The sequence below is a fragment of the Eumetopias jubatus genome, unplaced genomic scaffold (genome assembly GCF_037043125.1).
Source record: "Eumetopias jubatus isolate StellerSeaLion01/CBP00866 unplaced genomic scaffold, mEumJub1_p1.0 scaffold_16, whole genome shotgun sequence".
Taxonomy (NCBI): Eukaryota; Metazoa; Chordata; class Mammalia; order Carnivora; family Otariidae; genus Eumetopias; species Eumetopias jubatus.
This window is the reverse complement of record NW_028274822.1, coordinates 59,287,228-59,301,785: the sequence shown is the minus strand read 5'-3', so window position 1 is coordinate 59,301,785 and position 14,558 is coordinate 59,287,228. Positions and strand designations below refer to the sequence as shown.

The 14,558-nt window shown below is 36.4% G+C and overlaps 1 protein-coding gene across 9 annotated transcripts in view; it reads left to right on the top strand.

Annotated features, from left to right (window-relative positions):
• PPP4R1 (protein phosphatase 4 regulatory subunit 1) overlaps positions 1-14,558 on the top strand; it is a 58,955-nt gene that overhangs the window by 24,808 nt on the left and 19,589 nt on the right. For 6 of the 9 annotated variants that reach the window (XM_028123957.2, XM_028123956.2, XM_028123962.2 and 3 more), the window contains 6 exons: positions 813-955; positions 1,651-1,797; positions 4,525-4,632; positions 4,771-4,836; positions 5,510-5,668; positions 9,613-9,740. In XM_028123957.2, the coding sequence (XP_027979758.1) occupies positions 813-955; positions 1,651-1,797; positions 4,525-4,632; positions 4,771-4,836; positions 5,510-5,668; positions 9,613-9,740 (751 nt within the window). The remainder of the gene's footprint in view (positions 1-812; positions 956-1,650; positions 1,798-4,524; positions 4,633-4,770; positions 4,837-5,509; positions 5,669-9,612; positions 9,741-14,558) is intronic. The other 3 variants (XM_028123963.2, XM_028123959.2, XM_028123964.2) reach the window with 3 other exon arrangements.

Sequence of the window (14,558 nt, the reverse complement as noted above, 5' to 3'; positions counted from 1 at the left end):
GTAATGGTGGCTTTATAAAGTAAGATTAGTTGGTCTCTAAGTTGGTGTTGGGGTTTTGTTTGCCTTGGAAGGGCTTCTTAAGATTAAACTTTTTTTGTTTTTAATGTTGTCTTTTAGTGCTTTTCATCTTTAAAAACAGTTTGGAACTTTCACTTAGAATTCATTTATGATGTGCAGGATAGGAATCCTCTTTTTATCACATATCTGATTCTCCTGCCATTACTCTTAGGCAGTTCATCCTTTTGAAACCAAGAGATTTGAAATGGTGTGTTTGTCATACTGAAATTTGCTGTACATACTTGGGTCTTTTCAGATTTTTTTTGTTTCTTTAACTTGATTGGTCTACTTTAACAGTCACTTACCATTATAGTCTTAATTTTATCCATGAATTCTTATTCATTGATTAAATTTAGCTTAGGAACCGGTCCGTACGAGGCTCTTAAATAGTCCTAGGAGGCTCTTTAATAGTTCATAGATAATACATATTTTATTGATGTGAATATTGGATTTTTAACCCCTAACATATGTGACACAATGTAGGTGATGGATAAATTTGGTCATAATAGGAAATGATTGCATACTTGGTACACAGTAGGAAGATAGAAGCCTGGGATGGGAGTAGGGTCTTCCTTTTACTCATGGGATTGACCTGCATATGATTGTGAAAAGGTTCCTAGAGTTAGAGAACATTGTGTAAGTCCTTTTTATGCCAACGATGGAAGTCCAAAGCTTTCCTAAATAGTCTTAAGCCCAGGCAAAGATTTTGTTACTGTGGGAGAATGTGTTTGCTCACTTTTCTCTTATTTCAATAGAACCAACCGTGAGAGCAGAGCTGATGGAACAGGTGCCTCATATTGCATTGTTTTGTCAAGAAAACCGGCCTTCAATCCCATATGCTTTTTCCAAATACTTACTACCTATTGTGGTTAGATATCTTGCAGATCAGAATAATCAGGTAAGAGTGCCATTTACAGGTTCTTACTGGAAATGCATGTAGTATGATGTATGTAGAATGGCCTCCCCTAGCTGGTCTCATTTGAGTGTTTTTTCCTCTTAACTTCGTTACTCTGTTTTTCAAAATGACCATGTGTCTTAGACAAGATATGTTGAGAGTCTGGCAAATCTAGGACGTCTCCTTAATGCCGTTACAAGGTGATGCCCAGTAGCTGCATGTGAGAACATGGTACCCTCATGGGTGTCCCTCAGAAAGTTTGGTAATTTGGGAGCCACCTTTCACAAGGATGGCTTTTCTTTTGCATGCATGAGAGCATGCGAGCCGGGAGGTGGGGCAGAGGGAGAGGGAGAGAAGCAGACTCTCCACTGAGTGGGGTACCCAACGCAGGGCTCAATCCCGGACCCTGAGATCATGACCTGAGCTGGAATCAAGGGTCGGGTGCCTGACTGACTGAGCCACCCAGGTGCCCCACAAGGATGGCTTTTCTGTTCCATTACATTTGTTGTATCGCAATCTACCAGGTTCTGTCTTTGCAGTAGCTGGAGAAAATGGCGACAAGTTTTTATTTGCAAGGTTTTGCCAGTTATGAATCCCTTTAAGTTGAGATAAAAAGTCTTCAATATTGTGAAAATCAAGTAATAGAATTTTGTTATATCATGTATGTACTTTGTTTATACTGCTGATTTTTTTCCTAGGTAAGAAAAACAAGTCAGGCAGCTTTGCTGGCTCTGCTGGAGCAGGAGTTAATTGAGCGATTTGATGTGGAGACCAAAGTGTGCCCCGTCCTCATAGAGCTAACTGCCCCAGATAGCAACGATGATGTGAAAACAGAAGCTGTGGCTGTAAGTAGAAGGCGCTTTTTCTGTTCAGGCAAACATTAGTCACTGTATTGACAAATAGTAGGTGCTCAAATATTAATGTGCTATGGAGTTTGTTCGTATTAGGTATCAAAGTAGCCACAAATCATTAGGGCTAGAAAGGGACATAGGCACACAAAAAAGGTCTGTGTTTGATAGGCCCCATGTTATGCTTTGCACCCGTGAATTAGATGGCTCTATCACTGGGCTCTGAGAAAGCAAGATATGCAGCAAGAAAATAATAAGTAACTGAGTTCATTATTATGGAAAAAGAAGATGGGAGAAATAATCAGTGCAGTTATAACAAAAAACACAAAAACCCTGTATTGGGTGAAGAAACGTTTGTGAAACTTGAGTTGCTGTTGAACACTTTTCTCAGCACTATGTAAGCACAGGGGAAAAAAAATAGCTCCTGCCCTTGACAGTGTGCTTTGGGGGAAGGATAATCAGGCAAGTAATTTTATTATAATGATATATGACATGTTATAGAAATTGTGATTATAAGAAAAACACATGGATTAAATCATGCGTGTAACAAAGTCTGGTATAATAAATCCATCTAAAAATTCAAATCTACTTGGATAGTGAGAGTTTACTATTTAAACCTAAAATAGGGGCGCCTGGCTGGCTCGGTTGTGGAGTGTGCGACTCTTGATCTCGGGGTTGGGGTTCGAGCCCTGTGTTGGGTGTAGAGATTACTTAAAAATAAAATAGAAACGCTAAAATAATAGCATCTTTGTTGATAAGAGAATTATACAAAAATTGGATAGTGTTTCTGGATCATTAGGATGAATTAGGTCATCTCTCTAGTCCCCTTTCCCTTGGAGATTTCTCGATTCCATTATTTTTTAGATACTCCATACCAGTTAATAATAAATTTAGGGGCGCCTGGGTGGCTCAGTCAGTTAAGCGACTGCCTTCGGCTCGGGTCATGATCCTGGGGTCCTGGGATCGAGCCCCACCTCCGGCTCCCTGCTCAGCAGAGAGCCTGCTTCTCCCTCTCCCTGCTGCTCTGCCTACTTATGCTATCTCTCTGTCAGATAAATAAATAAAATCTTTAAAAAATAATAATAAATTTAGATACTTTTCAGTAATATTTTTATTGAAGTGAAATTCACATAATGAAAAACCATTTTAAAGTGTGCAATTAAGTTAGCATTTAGTACATTCACCATGTTGTACAATCAGCACCTCTGTCACCTCCCAAAATGCAGATTTTTTTTCTTTATTTCACAGGTTTCTCAGTGAAGGAAATCAGTTTTTGCATAACTGAGCAGAGTTTAACTTACTCTATTATTTTTATAGGATTTAACAATAGTGAAACATTACAGTTGTAGTAGAGAGACTATATCCAGCGCTGGTATGACACCCATGATTCTTTTGTGGTCACCTTATTTATTTTATCATGCTTTGCACACCCTGGCTTCCTAGTTGTTCTCTATCTTGGAGATAATTCATTCTGATGAGTTTCATTATATTAGATCAGTTATACAGTGTATAAGTTTGGATCTTCAGGGCTTGAAAATGCTTAGAAACAGTACAAAGTCAAAGAACAAAACTGGCTTTGGGATTTGGGAGATACAGATGTTATCTCCAGTTCTGAGGATGCTGAGATTTTGATAGGGATTGTGTTGAATCTGTAGATCAGTTTGGAGATAGTCACCCACCTAACAATCCATTAGTACGATAGATCTCTCCATTTATTTAGGTGTTTTATGTTTCTCATCAATGTTTTGTAGTTTTCAGTAGACAGAGTACATATATATTTTGTTGAACTATGTTTCTTAACATTTTTGTGAATGATACTGTTTCTAAATGTTTTCATTTCATTGCTAATTTATAGGAATACGTTTGATTTTTGGTTCTGACATATGTCCTGAAAACTTCTAAGCTCACTTATTTGTTCTAGTGACTTCTTTGCAGAGTCCTTGAAATTTTTCTATGTAGACAATCATATCCTGTATGAATAGTTTTTTCTTTCTTTGCAATCTCTATTCCTTTTACTTCTAATTATGTTTGTATGGGCCAGGAGTAGGTGTGATAATAAAAGACCATCAGATTTCTTTCTGTACTAACTGGGGGGTGGGGTGGGGAATTTATTTAAATAGCATTGGGCTGGTTTTCAGACATAGTTCATCCTTGTTTGCCTGGGACTGCGTTACCTGAAACTGTGCATGTTGGAACTGGGTCCTTGCCTCCCTTAGAACCAAGGGACACAGTTCTCTTACGCACGAGTTTCTGTTAACACGGTACTTTGCAAGGGAAGGACTGCCTCTAGAGTGTCTTTTCTTAGCAGTACAAATATACTAAACCCAAAATCTTCTTGTGGATAATCTTTCCTTTGAACAGTGACCATTTGTTTTCTTACTGGGAAAATTTGGGTGGGGGAGGTTTACTTTTAAAGTTATCAGGCAAAATGATTAATAAGATTGAAACTATAGTCAAATGAAATTTTTCAGATTTTCTCTGGGTTTACTGTGCATAAATAATTATTTAGTAATTATTGGTTGATTTTATTGGTAGTAGTAAATATCTACTTTTCTGCCTTGAACCTGGATAAATAAGATGTTTTTTGTGCTGTATACAGTATAAGGATGCCATGACCTATTTTATATTTCCTAAAGTATACACTTCTAATAAGTTAGCAAACTTAACTGGAACAGTCTTAGTTTGAAGATGTTTTCAGTGTGCTTTTGTTCTTATCCATTTTAGATAATGTGCAAAATGGCTCCCATGGTTGGGAAGGACATTACAGAGCGTCTTATCCTCCCTAGGTTTTGTGAGATGTGCTGTGATTGCAGAATGTTTCATGTTCGAAAGGTATTTTTTAGGCATTTTGTTTGTTTAAGAACACATGGTTTTAGTGGTTACTGTATTGATATGTGAAACTTAAAAGATTATTTTAAAAGCACTGTGTATGTAAGGTTTTTGAAATGTCAGTGATGCTTTTGTTGTCAGGTCTGTGCTGCCAATTTTGGAGATATTTGCAGTGTAGTTGGCCAGCAAGCTACTGAGGAGATGTTGGTAAGTATTGCAGACATAAAGGGGTAGTAAAGGAGTAAGCAGTACACTACAGAGTAATACATAAAGTTTAAAATGCATACATTTACCCCCCCAATTTTATTAACACAGTCTCATGAATGTGAACTAGAAAGATAATATGGCTGAGTTTGGGAGTTCACATTTCTATACTCTAGGCACTTGGATTGTGTTTTGATTATAGTTTGTTAAAAATGCAGGTATATGATGTGTAAGGACCATTGATTTATTTTTACCTCTCCCACTTCTATTAAATCAATTCTTATTCGAAGAAATCTGTAATTTTATTGTAACTCTCAAGTATTCTAGTGACAAATCTACAGCTTGTTATTTTTAAATGGTTAGTGCATGGGGATATACATGCTTTGTGTACCAGTTAACATACTGGAAGAGTTTCTGAAGTCATCCATTAGGCAAAACAGTAGGTACAAGCTTTTGCATAACATTTAAGCTGTATTTGTTGTTTCTGCTTTTCCAGTCAGTAGTGCTGTGAATTAGGTGTGATTTATTTCAAATTACTAAGTTTTAATACGAAACCGATCTTCTAAATTGTTATAGGAAAATCTAGTATTTTGAAACACTGTGAAAGCAGAAAATGAAATAAAATGAACCACTGAAACCTGTGTTGTCTGCCTAACACACCACTGTCCTTGCGCAGCTGCCCAGGTTTTTCCAGCTTTGTTCTGATAACGTGTGGGGAGTCCGGAAGGCTTGTGCTGAATGTTTCATGGCCGTTTCCTGTGCGACATGTCAAGAAATCCGACGGACTAAATTGTCAGCACTGTTTATTAATTTGATCAGTGATCCTTCACGTTGGGTAGGGTTTTGTCTAATTACCATTTTTGTAAAATAATACATTTTACACGAAACGTGATTTTGATTTCATGATTTAAGAAACAGTTTATCAAAGTATGTTATTGTTAATCCTTTTAGGAGTAGACAGTAGGCAAACTACTGTATTAACTTTTTTTTTAACTGGACAGAACGTCTGTACAAATAGAAATCATGTTCTCATTCTAAGGATATGATGTGGCATATTGATTTTCAGGTGTTAAACCTTCAATAAGTCTCACCTGGCCATAGTGTAATAATTTTTGATATGTTGCTGGACTGTTTGCTACTATTTTGTTAGGGGTTTTTATATCCATATTATAAGACATAATGGTCTATAGCTTCCTTGCAATGGCTTTTTGTGTGTGTTTTGTTGACAAGGTAATAATGTCCTCATAAAACAAGTTGGGAAGGGCTCCCTCCTCTTTTTTTTGGGAGAATTTGTGAAGAATTGGTGTTCTCTTTTAAATGTTTAGTAGAATTCAGCAGTGATGCCGTCTCAGTTTGGACTTTCCTTTGTGTGTAGTTTTTTTTGGTTTTTGTTTACTAATCTCTTCACTTGTCATAGGGCTATTCAGATAAGCTTCACTTGTTACAGAGTTATTCAGATTATTTCTTCTTGAGTCAGTTTTAGTGGTTTGTCTAGGAATTTGTTTCATGTAAGTTATCTAATTTGCTGGTATATGATCATAGTATTTTCTTCATAATCTTGGTATTTCTGTAATGTCAGTAGTAATGTCCCTCCTTTCTGGTTCTAGTAATTTGACTCTTGTCTCTTTGTTTCTTGGCCAGTCTGCTAAAGTTTTGTCTGTTTCGTTCATCTTTTTAAAGCTTTAGTTTCACCAATTTTCTCTATATTTCTGTTCTCTATTTCATTAACTTCCACTCTAATCTATATTATACCTTCTCTCCTGCTTGCTTTTGGTTTAGTTTGCTCTTATTTTTCCAGGGTCTTGAGGTGGAAGATTAAGTTAGCAGTTTGAGATCATCCTTCTTTCTTTTGAGTTACCATCCAGGGTAACTGACTTTCAACCTGAAGAGCTTTCTTTTGCATTTATTGTCATGTAAATTTGGTAGCAGCATTCTGTTTCTGTTTATCTGGGTGTGTCTTTATTTTGCTTTCATTTTTTTTTTTTGAAAATAGCTTTGTTGGATATAGAACTCTTGGTTAACAGTTTTGGTGGGTTTTTTTTTTTTTTAATTTCTTCAAGCACTCTGTGTCTTCCCCACAGCCCTCTGATCTCTCTTGTTTTTGTAGGAAGTTAGGTTTATTTTATTGGGGTTCTCGTGAGTGATACGTCACTTCTGCTGCTTTCAAGATTTTCTTCTTGCTTTTGACTTTTGGCATTTTTAGGTCTCTTTTAGTTTATCCTATTTGTTGAGCTTCTTTATGTGTAGGTTATTGATTTTTAATAAATTTGGGACATTTTGAGCCATCATTTCTTCAAATAGTGTGTCTTTTCCCTCCTTCTGGTGTTCCCATTACACATATGATGGTGCACTGAATGGAGTCCCACATTTTCCAAGATTCTGTTCATTTTTCCTCATTTTCTTTTTTCTCTCTGTTCTTTGCTTAATCTATATTAACATACCTTGAGTTCCCTAATTCTTTTTTTCTACCAGTTCAGATCTACTTAAGTTTATGTGGTTAGTTTTTATTTCAGTTATTATACTCTTCAACTCCAGAATTTCCATCTGGTTCTCTTCATTAACTTATGTTTGATATGACACCGTCCTCATTCCTTCCTTTACTTGACTCATGCTCTCCTTTCGTTCTGTGAACAATTTATAATGGTCACCTTGAAGTTTTTTTCTAAGTCCAACATCTTAGTGTTCTCACACATAGTTTCTGTTCCTTAAATTTTTCTCCAGTCTATGGATCATACTTTTTTGTTCCTTTGCATGCCTTAAAAATTTTGTTTAAACTGGTCATTTTAGTTAATACAGCAGATTTGGGTACTTGAATCCCTCTCTGGGACTTGTTACTGTTACTTGCTTGTTTAGTGACTGGCTGGAATGTGTTAGTGGACTCTTACTCCCCCCTCCAGGAGGCACAGCTTTGGGCTTGCCTACATGCCTATATCCCATCCTGGGATGACCACATTTTGATGGGAGTAGGAGGGACAGGAGCCCCACGTTCCCTTGGCTCATCTATCCTGGCCTTATAAGCTGGGGGGTAGGGACTGTATTCTGAGTATTATCAGGGCCCAGTGTTTTGAGCCACGTCTAAGGCAGAGCTTCCATTCTACCAGTGGGCATTGTGTAGAAGAAGGGACACCCAACAGGTGGCTGGGGGCAGGATGGAAAACACTGAAAGCCCTCTGGCTGGAAGTTAGAAGAGAGAGAGGCCAGTGTTTTTGGCTGCAGCAGTCGGGAGTAGAGGTTCTGCCTCCCTGGTTCAGATACCACAGACTCTCAGCGTTCTTTTACTGAGTATTTATAGCTCTTCCTTCTTTTGTTGTTTGCCTGCCCTTAGGACTGTTTGCAGAGGTTTTAATTGGTGGGGTTTTGGGGTTTTGTTTCGTTTTTGTTTTTTCGATTTTCAACGATTTCACTGGAGAGTGGGTCAGTGGTGCGCCTTATGCTGTCACGCCTGAAGTAGATCTCAGGACCTTAACCATATTCATTTTCCAAACAGATTCTACATAGAGGAAACACTGTTAAGCCATAGCACGACTTTAATGTTGTTTAAAATGTCTAAGGTTGTTAGAAAAGATTATGTAGCTTTATTAAAGTTTTCATTTTGAGACTTTATCATTATCTTGGCTCAATGATATACAGTATTTCCTGCTAATTTGGGAATATGTTTATATTAAAATGAAGGACTCCTTAAATCTGTCATTTGAGGTATATGTAAATCCTGTAACTGTTTGAGACAGAGTTTTAACAGTATCCAGAGTAGACTAAACTCATGCCTATAATTTTAAAAGTTACCTTTTATGTTTTTATGGAGGTAACATGACCGCTGTCGAGGAGAAAACAACCTGTAAGTTCTCACGTAGGCTTCTTATTGCTATCTTATATATAATTCTGGCCTTTTTTTTTTTTTTAAACCAATTGAATCGTTTTGTATCTGCTTCCCCTAGAGGGTAAATACTAGTAATAGGCATGCTTCACATGTATTTGCCTCTGCAGAATTTACACGTGTCATGTAATCTTCATTTTAAACCATGGAAAAGGTATTGTTATGCCTCAAGGGCAGGGTCTTAGAGAAATTGGTTTGTGGCTTCTCCCATCATAGTTGCCTCTTCCAGATTGTGTCCGCCCTTCGGCTTCCTTTCATAAAAGCTCTCTCCCCCAATTTTTTTTTGTAACCAAGATTACAAAAATAATACAAGAATACAATATGAAATAAAATTCTATAACCTTTTTTTCAGCTCTCCTACTTGAGACATTCATGGATAACAGTAGTATGTGCATCCAGATTTTTGTGAAATATATTTTAAGTCAGTATTCTGTTTCTGATAAGTGCATCCATAGTTCTGGCACATCTGTCTTGTTTCCTTGTAGTAAGCAAATTACGGTCTTTTCCTACCAGAAAACATGAAATGGATGTATCACATTTTGTCGACTTTATTGCCCTGTATTTTCTATTTGGCAATCTTGGTTTTCTTCATTCGGTTTTCCTTGAGAACACTGCAGGATTTCCTTTAGTTACATGCAGATGCTCTGTGGGATCTCATATTCGTATTCTCATGGTTTAAATATTCAAGACAGATTTTTAAAAATCGAAAGTAAAAGAGAAAATATAAAGAATTTTAAATCCTAGGAGAAGAATGATTTATAGTTCTGAATCTGGGAAGTTTTTTTTAGAAAACACTGTCTTATTACTATCTTATTACTATCTTATCTGTACTTGGGTAAATGGAAAGTAGACTGTTAATAATCCCTTATTTTTATGTTTTATTACTGTTCTCTTTTTCTTTCTAGGTTCGCCAAGCGGCTTTTCAGTCTCTGGGACCTTTCATATCTACTTTTGCTAATCCGTCTAGCTCAGGCCAGTATTTTAAAGAAGAAAGCAAAAGCTCGGAAGATCTGTCAGTAGAAGACAAAAATAGGTATGATTTCTTTAAACTTTACTTTCCAGCTTTTATTGCTTATGAACGTATTTTTCATTTCCTCTATTTTATAATAAATGTTCTTTTTGGAGACTTTGCTATTTCTCTTGATTGTAAAAATTGGTAAATATTTTTAAAGAGGTATATTTTAAATACATTTGTTAAATGTCCCTTTGGTTAGTTACATCTGAAGTGAGGAGATGAAGATGAGTGTAGCACACTGAGCTGGATGTCGGCCGTAGAGAAAATATAAATGATAGATAATGGTAATTTTTGAATACGTTTATTGAATAAATTAGTTACCTAGTAAACCATCTATTGACATTTAGATGAAGTAATCGTTATACAATTTAAAGGGTTTAGTGTTTTAAGGGGTAAAACCTAATTTAGGAGTATGTTTGTTTAGTATGTAGTCCATTTCTTACTATTACTTTTCCTTTCAGTCAGTTATTTTAATTGTGGATCTTGAACTCTGCAGAATGACGATTATAATCTCTCAATCAAGGGGGAAAGTATTATGATTAGCACCAAATTAATGTACTTATTAACTAGAATATCAACTTTAAGTGTAATAGGGCAACTCATTTTAAAATAAAAAGGACAATTCTGATTTTTATTTTTAAATTTTTTTACATTAAGAAATTTCGAGTTTTTGTTTTTAAAATTTATTATACCATATACTTAGGGGGAAAAAAAAATCAAGCCTAACTTAGTCCGTGGGAAATATGCACTTTTACAGGTGTGCACTTGAAATAATTTAGAACCTGCTTTTTAAACAGTCCCTACTGTAATGCTTGAGTTACCATAGTGTCTTGTCCCTCCCTTGTCATGATGCTAATGGACATTTTCTTCTGTAGGTCTTGATACTGTGGTATTTGCTTTCTGGGTGTTTTGATTTGGCAGTTCTTCTTTCTTCTCTGCTGCCTTGTTTTACCTTTTTGCCCGTTCTCCTACTGTCCTGCTGAGTAGCCAAACAAACCTGAGGTACTGTTTTTTGTAAAGGAAGAAAATCACTCTAAACCTGTCTTCCTAGCAAGCAAATTCTGTCAGTTCTTTTGAAAAACAGCTGCTGCAAGGAGTTTGACAAAAATGATGATGGGGGGAAATGTTACCTGTTTTTCTTTTTTAAAGTCAGCATAACTTGTTCACTACGTAATTGTGCAAAGACTATGATGTAACTTTTATTTATTTTTAAATCTGGAGAAAGTCTAGTAAGTGAAAATATAAATTTACAGAGGATTGTATAGGTCAGGGGTCAGCAAACTTTCTGTAAAAGGCCAAATAATAAATATTTTCAGTCTCTGCCACAACTGCCGTACTCTGCCTCTGCAGCGTGAAAGCAGCCATGGACCATGCATACGTGGGTGGGCTTGGCTGTGTTCCAATAAAACTTTATTGACAAAAATGGTCGGTGTGGCTACCATGGCCAGTAGTTGTTCTGACTGCCCGTGTAGGACATTACTGGAAGAGATATTTAAAGGTAGTTATCTTTTACCTACAAACCTTAGTTCCTCTTCCATTGTAATGAGGTATGTCTTAATGTCAAGTCAGAACTCTTTGTAGCATTGGATTTTCACTATGTTTTTAGACTTTATTGAATTGTGTTAATGGTAGAGGGGAGGGAAGAGAGAATTTCTGGCTAAGGAAGGAGTTGTGTTAAATACCATTAAAACCGTTGTGTAGTTTTACTTCCTAACTTCAAAAAAAAAATAGTCATGTATTATTAATCTCAGAACCATTAGTTTGTTTACCCTCTCTTAAATACTGCACTGACTTTTGTTCTAAGCTGTCTTAAAACTTGTTTGTCATTTAAGATTGGTTGATTATGCAGAAATTAATTGAGCACCTACTATGAACCAGCTCCTTTAGATAGAAATCAAGAACTCGATTCCTGTTCTCAAGGTCCTCTCAGTTTTCCTAGAATTCAGATCTCTCAAACAAATATCTTACAAAGTAAGCAAGTTTTTGACAGTCTGTTTCCACTACTATTTATTATATATTTTCATCTGACCCTGGAAACATTTACTGTCACTTAATACTCTCTGAAGCCTTAATTGATTTTAAACCTCTGACTTTGTATACCGGATTTATCTTTCACCCTAGATCAGGCTATTAATGCTTCTTGGAAGGTGTTAATAAAGGCTACTTCCAGAAGCAGAGTTAAAAATTCATATTTGCATTTTTAAATTATGTAAAATAAGCATTCCCTTTTCTTCTTAGTTGATCAACTGTTGTATTATATTGTTCTCTGAATACACTACGTTCTTTTGGTTCTCTTTGCTTTCTGTTCAAGAAGCTGTTCTGTTCCATCCATACCCATTTAACAAAGTGAATTGTCAGCGTGTTTGCTGTTTCTAGACTTACTACCTCCATGAATCTTTTCCTCAGTTTTTTGGGAAATTCGGAGCTTTTGCATCTTGGCTGTCAGTGCTGGAATATGAGCATGGATTTCTGATCCGTATCTTTTCAATTGTATATTTGCATATATGCTCAGGCCAGCCGACTGCAAGTCCATCTGCTGCAGCGGTCGAGTTACGAATTTTTGCGTATAGAGCACCTTCACTGGGCCTGGCACATAGTTGGCAAATAGTAAACTTTGAATGAATTGTAAGGAAATCTTTAATCTCAGAAGCCTTAAGGAGCTACACCACTTATGCCACTTTTTGTCAGTTTAGTGTAATGCCAGCTGCGTGAAAGTAAAATTGATGGCTGTTGGTACAAATTTGGAAGTATTTCAGTAATATGAAAACTTCATTTAGTTAATTCACAGTACAGGAAAGATGTATGTTCTTTGCTTTCGTGTCAGGACATAGTGCTGCTTTAACCAGATGTCCCACAGGTCATTTTCTCCTGAAATACGTGTACTTATTTTTCTAGGCCCAGAGTCTCTAGTCCAGAACTCGGAGAGTATTAATAGGAAACTTATGTAGACACTAAAGGAAAATTAAGGTTCTGTTAGAGAAGTTCCTGGCTCACCCTGGTACTCTTGTTGCCTACATCTCTTAGGAGATGGGGTAGTTCTCTCATTTTGCAGAATTAGAGGTCTTCTCAGCTTTCAAAATGATTTTTGCTCTTATAATAGCATTTGGCTCCCAGCTCTTGGAAAAATCAGTATTCAGATAATTTATATTTTTGACAATTCAAAGCAACTGTTATTCATACATGTAGTAATTCTTCCCAGAATTTAACAGTAGGGAAAATTTTTTTGTCTCCTTGAAACCATACTAGGAGTTTTAAGTTTGGACAGACTAGTAATGTAACATTAGGGAAATAGAATGACTTAGCCATTCTTTTTTTTTTTTTTCCTTCCTAAGAATATTAAAGTTTAATCTTAATGGCATGGTGAGAATAATAATCAAGGAATTTCAGGCCCATGGGATACTTCTGCATACTGAATGGCCTTTGTTGCTGCTGCTGCTGCTGTTTGTTTGTTTGTTTTGGGGGGGTAAAGGGAGAGAGAGAGAATCTTAAGCAGTCTCCACTCCCAGTGTGGAGTCCAAGGTGGGGCTCCATCTCGCGACCCGAGAGCATGACCTGAGCTGTACTTGAGAGTCGGACGCTTAACCCACTGAGCCACCCAGGTGCCCTCTGAATGGTTTTTTAATTAGGTTCTTTTTGTGTATTTTAAATGCAGGTTTGTTTGTTTTTTAATTTATCAGATAATGAAGTCTTAACAAGTTTTAACCCATTTGGTCTCCACTCCCACCAAACAATATCTTGTTGCTATAATTTTTTAAATTTAATTTTCATATCAGAAAAACTGCAAAAATAGCACAAAAAATCCCATATGCCCTTCAGATTCTCCAAATGTTAACATTTTACCATTATTTGCTTTACTGATTTCTTTTCTGAATAGTTTGAGGTTTCAGACATATTCTTTTTACCTTTCTTAAATATTTCACTGTGTACTTCCTCAGAATGCAGGCATTAATACATAACCATGGTCCAATTACCAAAATTAAGAAATTAACATAGATATAAAATACTGTCATCTAAACTAGAGACCTTATTCAAATTTTACCAAATATCCCACTGAATTCTTTAAAACAAAAGAAAAAATGTCTTTTAATAAGGACCACATGATTGGAAAGTCTGTAATTTGTATAGAAGACATTTATTTGGCATAATAGCACTAGCTCCAAGAACTGTTTTGGAGAGGGAAGGAATCTTAAAGGTTGTCTAAGCCAGTCTCTCATCCTTATGAATAAAGGAGTAAGTGTGGAATCATGGGGGCCTTGAAAGACTCACAGGTTTATGGGAATGCAGTGCTGGCACTAGGACAAGGACCTGAGAACTAGGGGCCCAGCTCTCCCACAGGTGTAATAACTCTATTGTGCATGCACACTGTCTATTTTATAGTCCTAAGAATCGAAGGGAAACACCAGAAGTAAAATGCTATTGTGTGATATGTTTTCAGATGACTTCTTACATCTTTTTTCTATATTTTTCAAGATGTTAAAGTAATCGTGTGTTTTTTAAAAATACATATTTTTGAAAATAGTGTGAACATTACCATGAGATAAAGCATAATCAGAGGGAAGTTGATAATTTCATGGGAACATGTACGGTGGCTCCTTAACTAGAATATTACACAGGTGTTAATGTCACCTTCCGTTTGCTCAATCCTGGTAAGCCTCCTGTTGTATTTAAAGGCACATACTGTTTCAGGGAGCAGCTTTAATTTTTTCCCACACTCACTTTCAAATTTACCTACACACCCATCCTTACTTTCCTCTCATGTTTCTTATGAAAGGTGTGTCCTGACCCACTGAATCTGTGCACCCCTGTTCTTGAGCTCACGTTCTTCTTTCTTCTTAG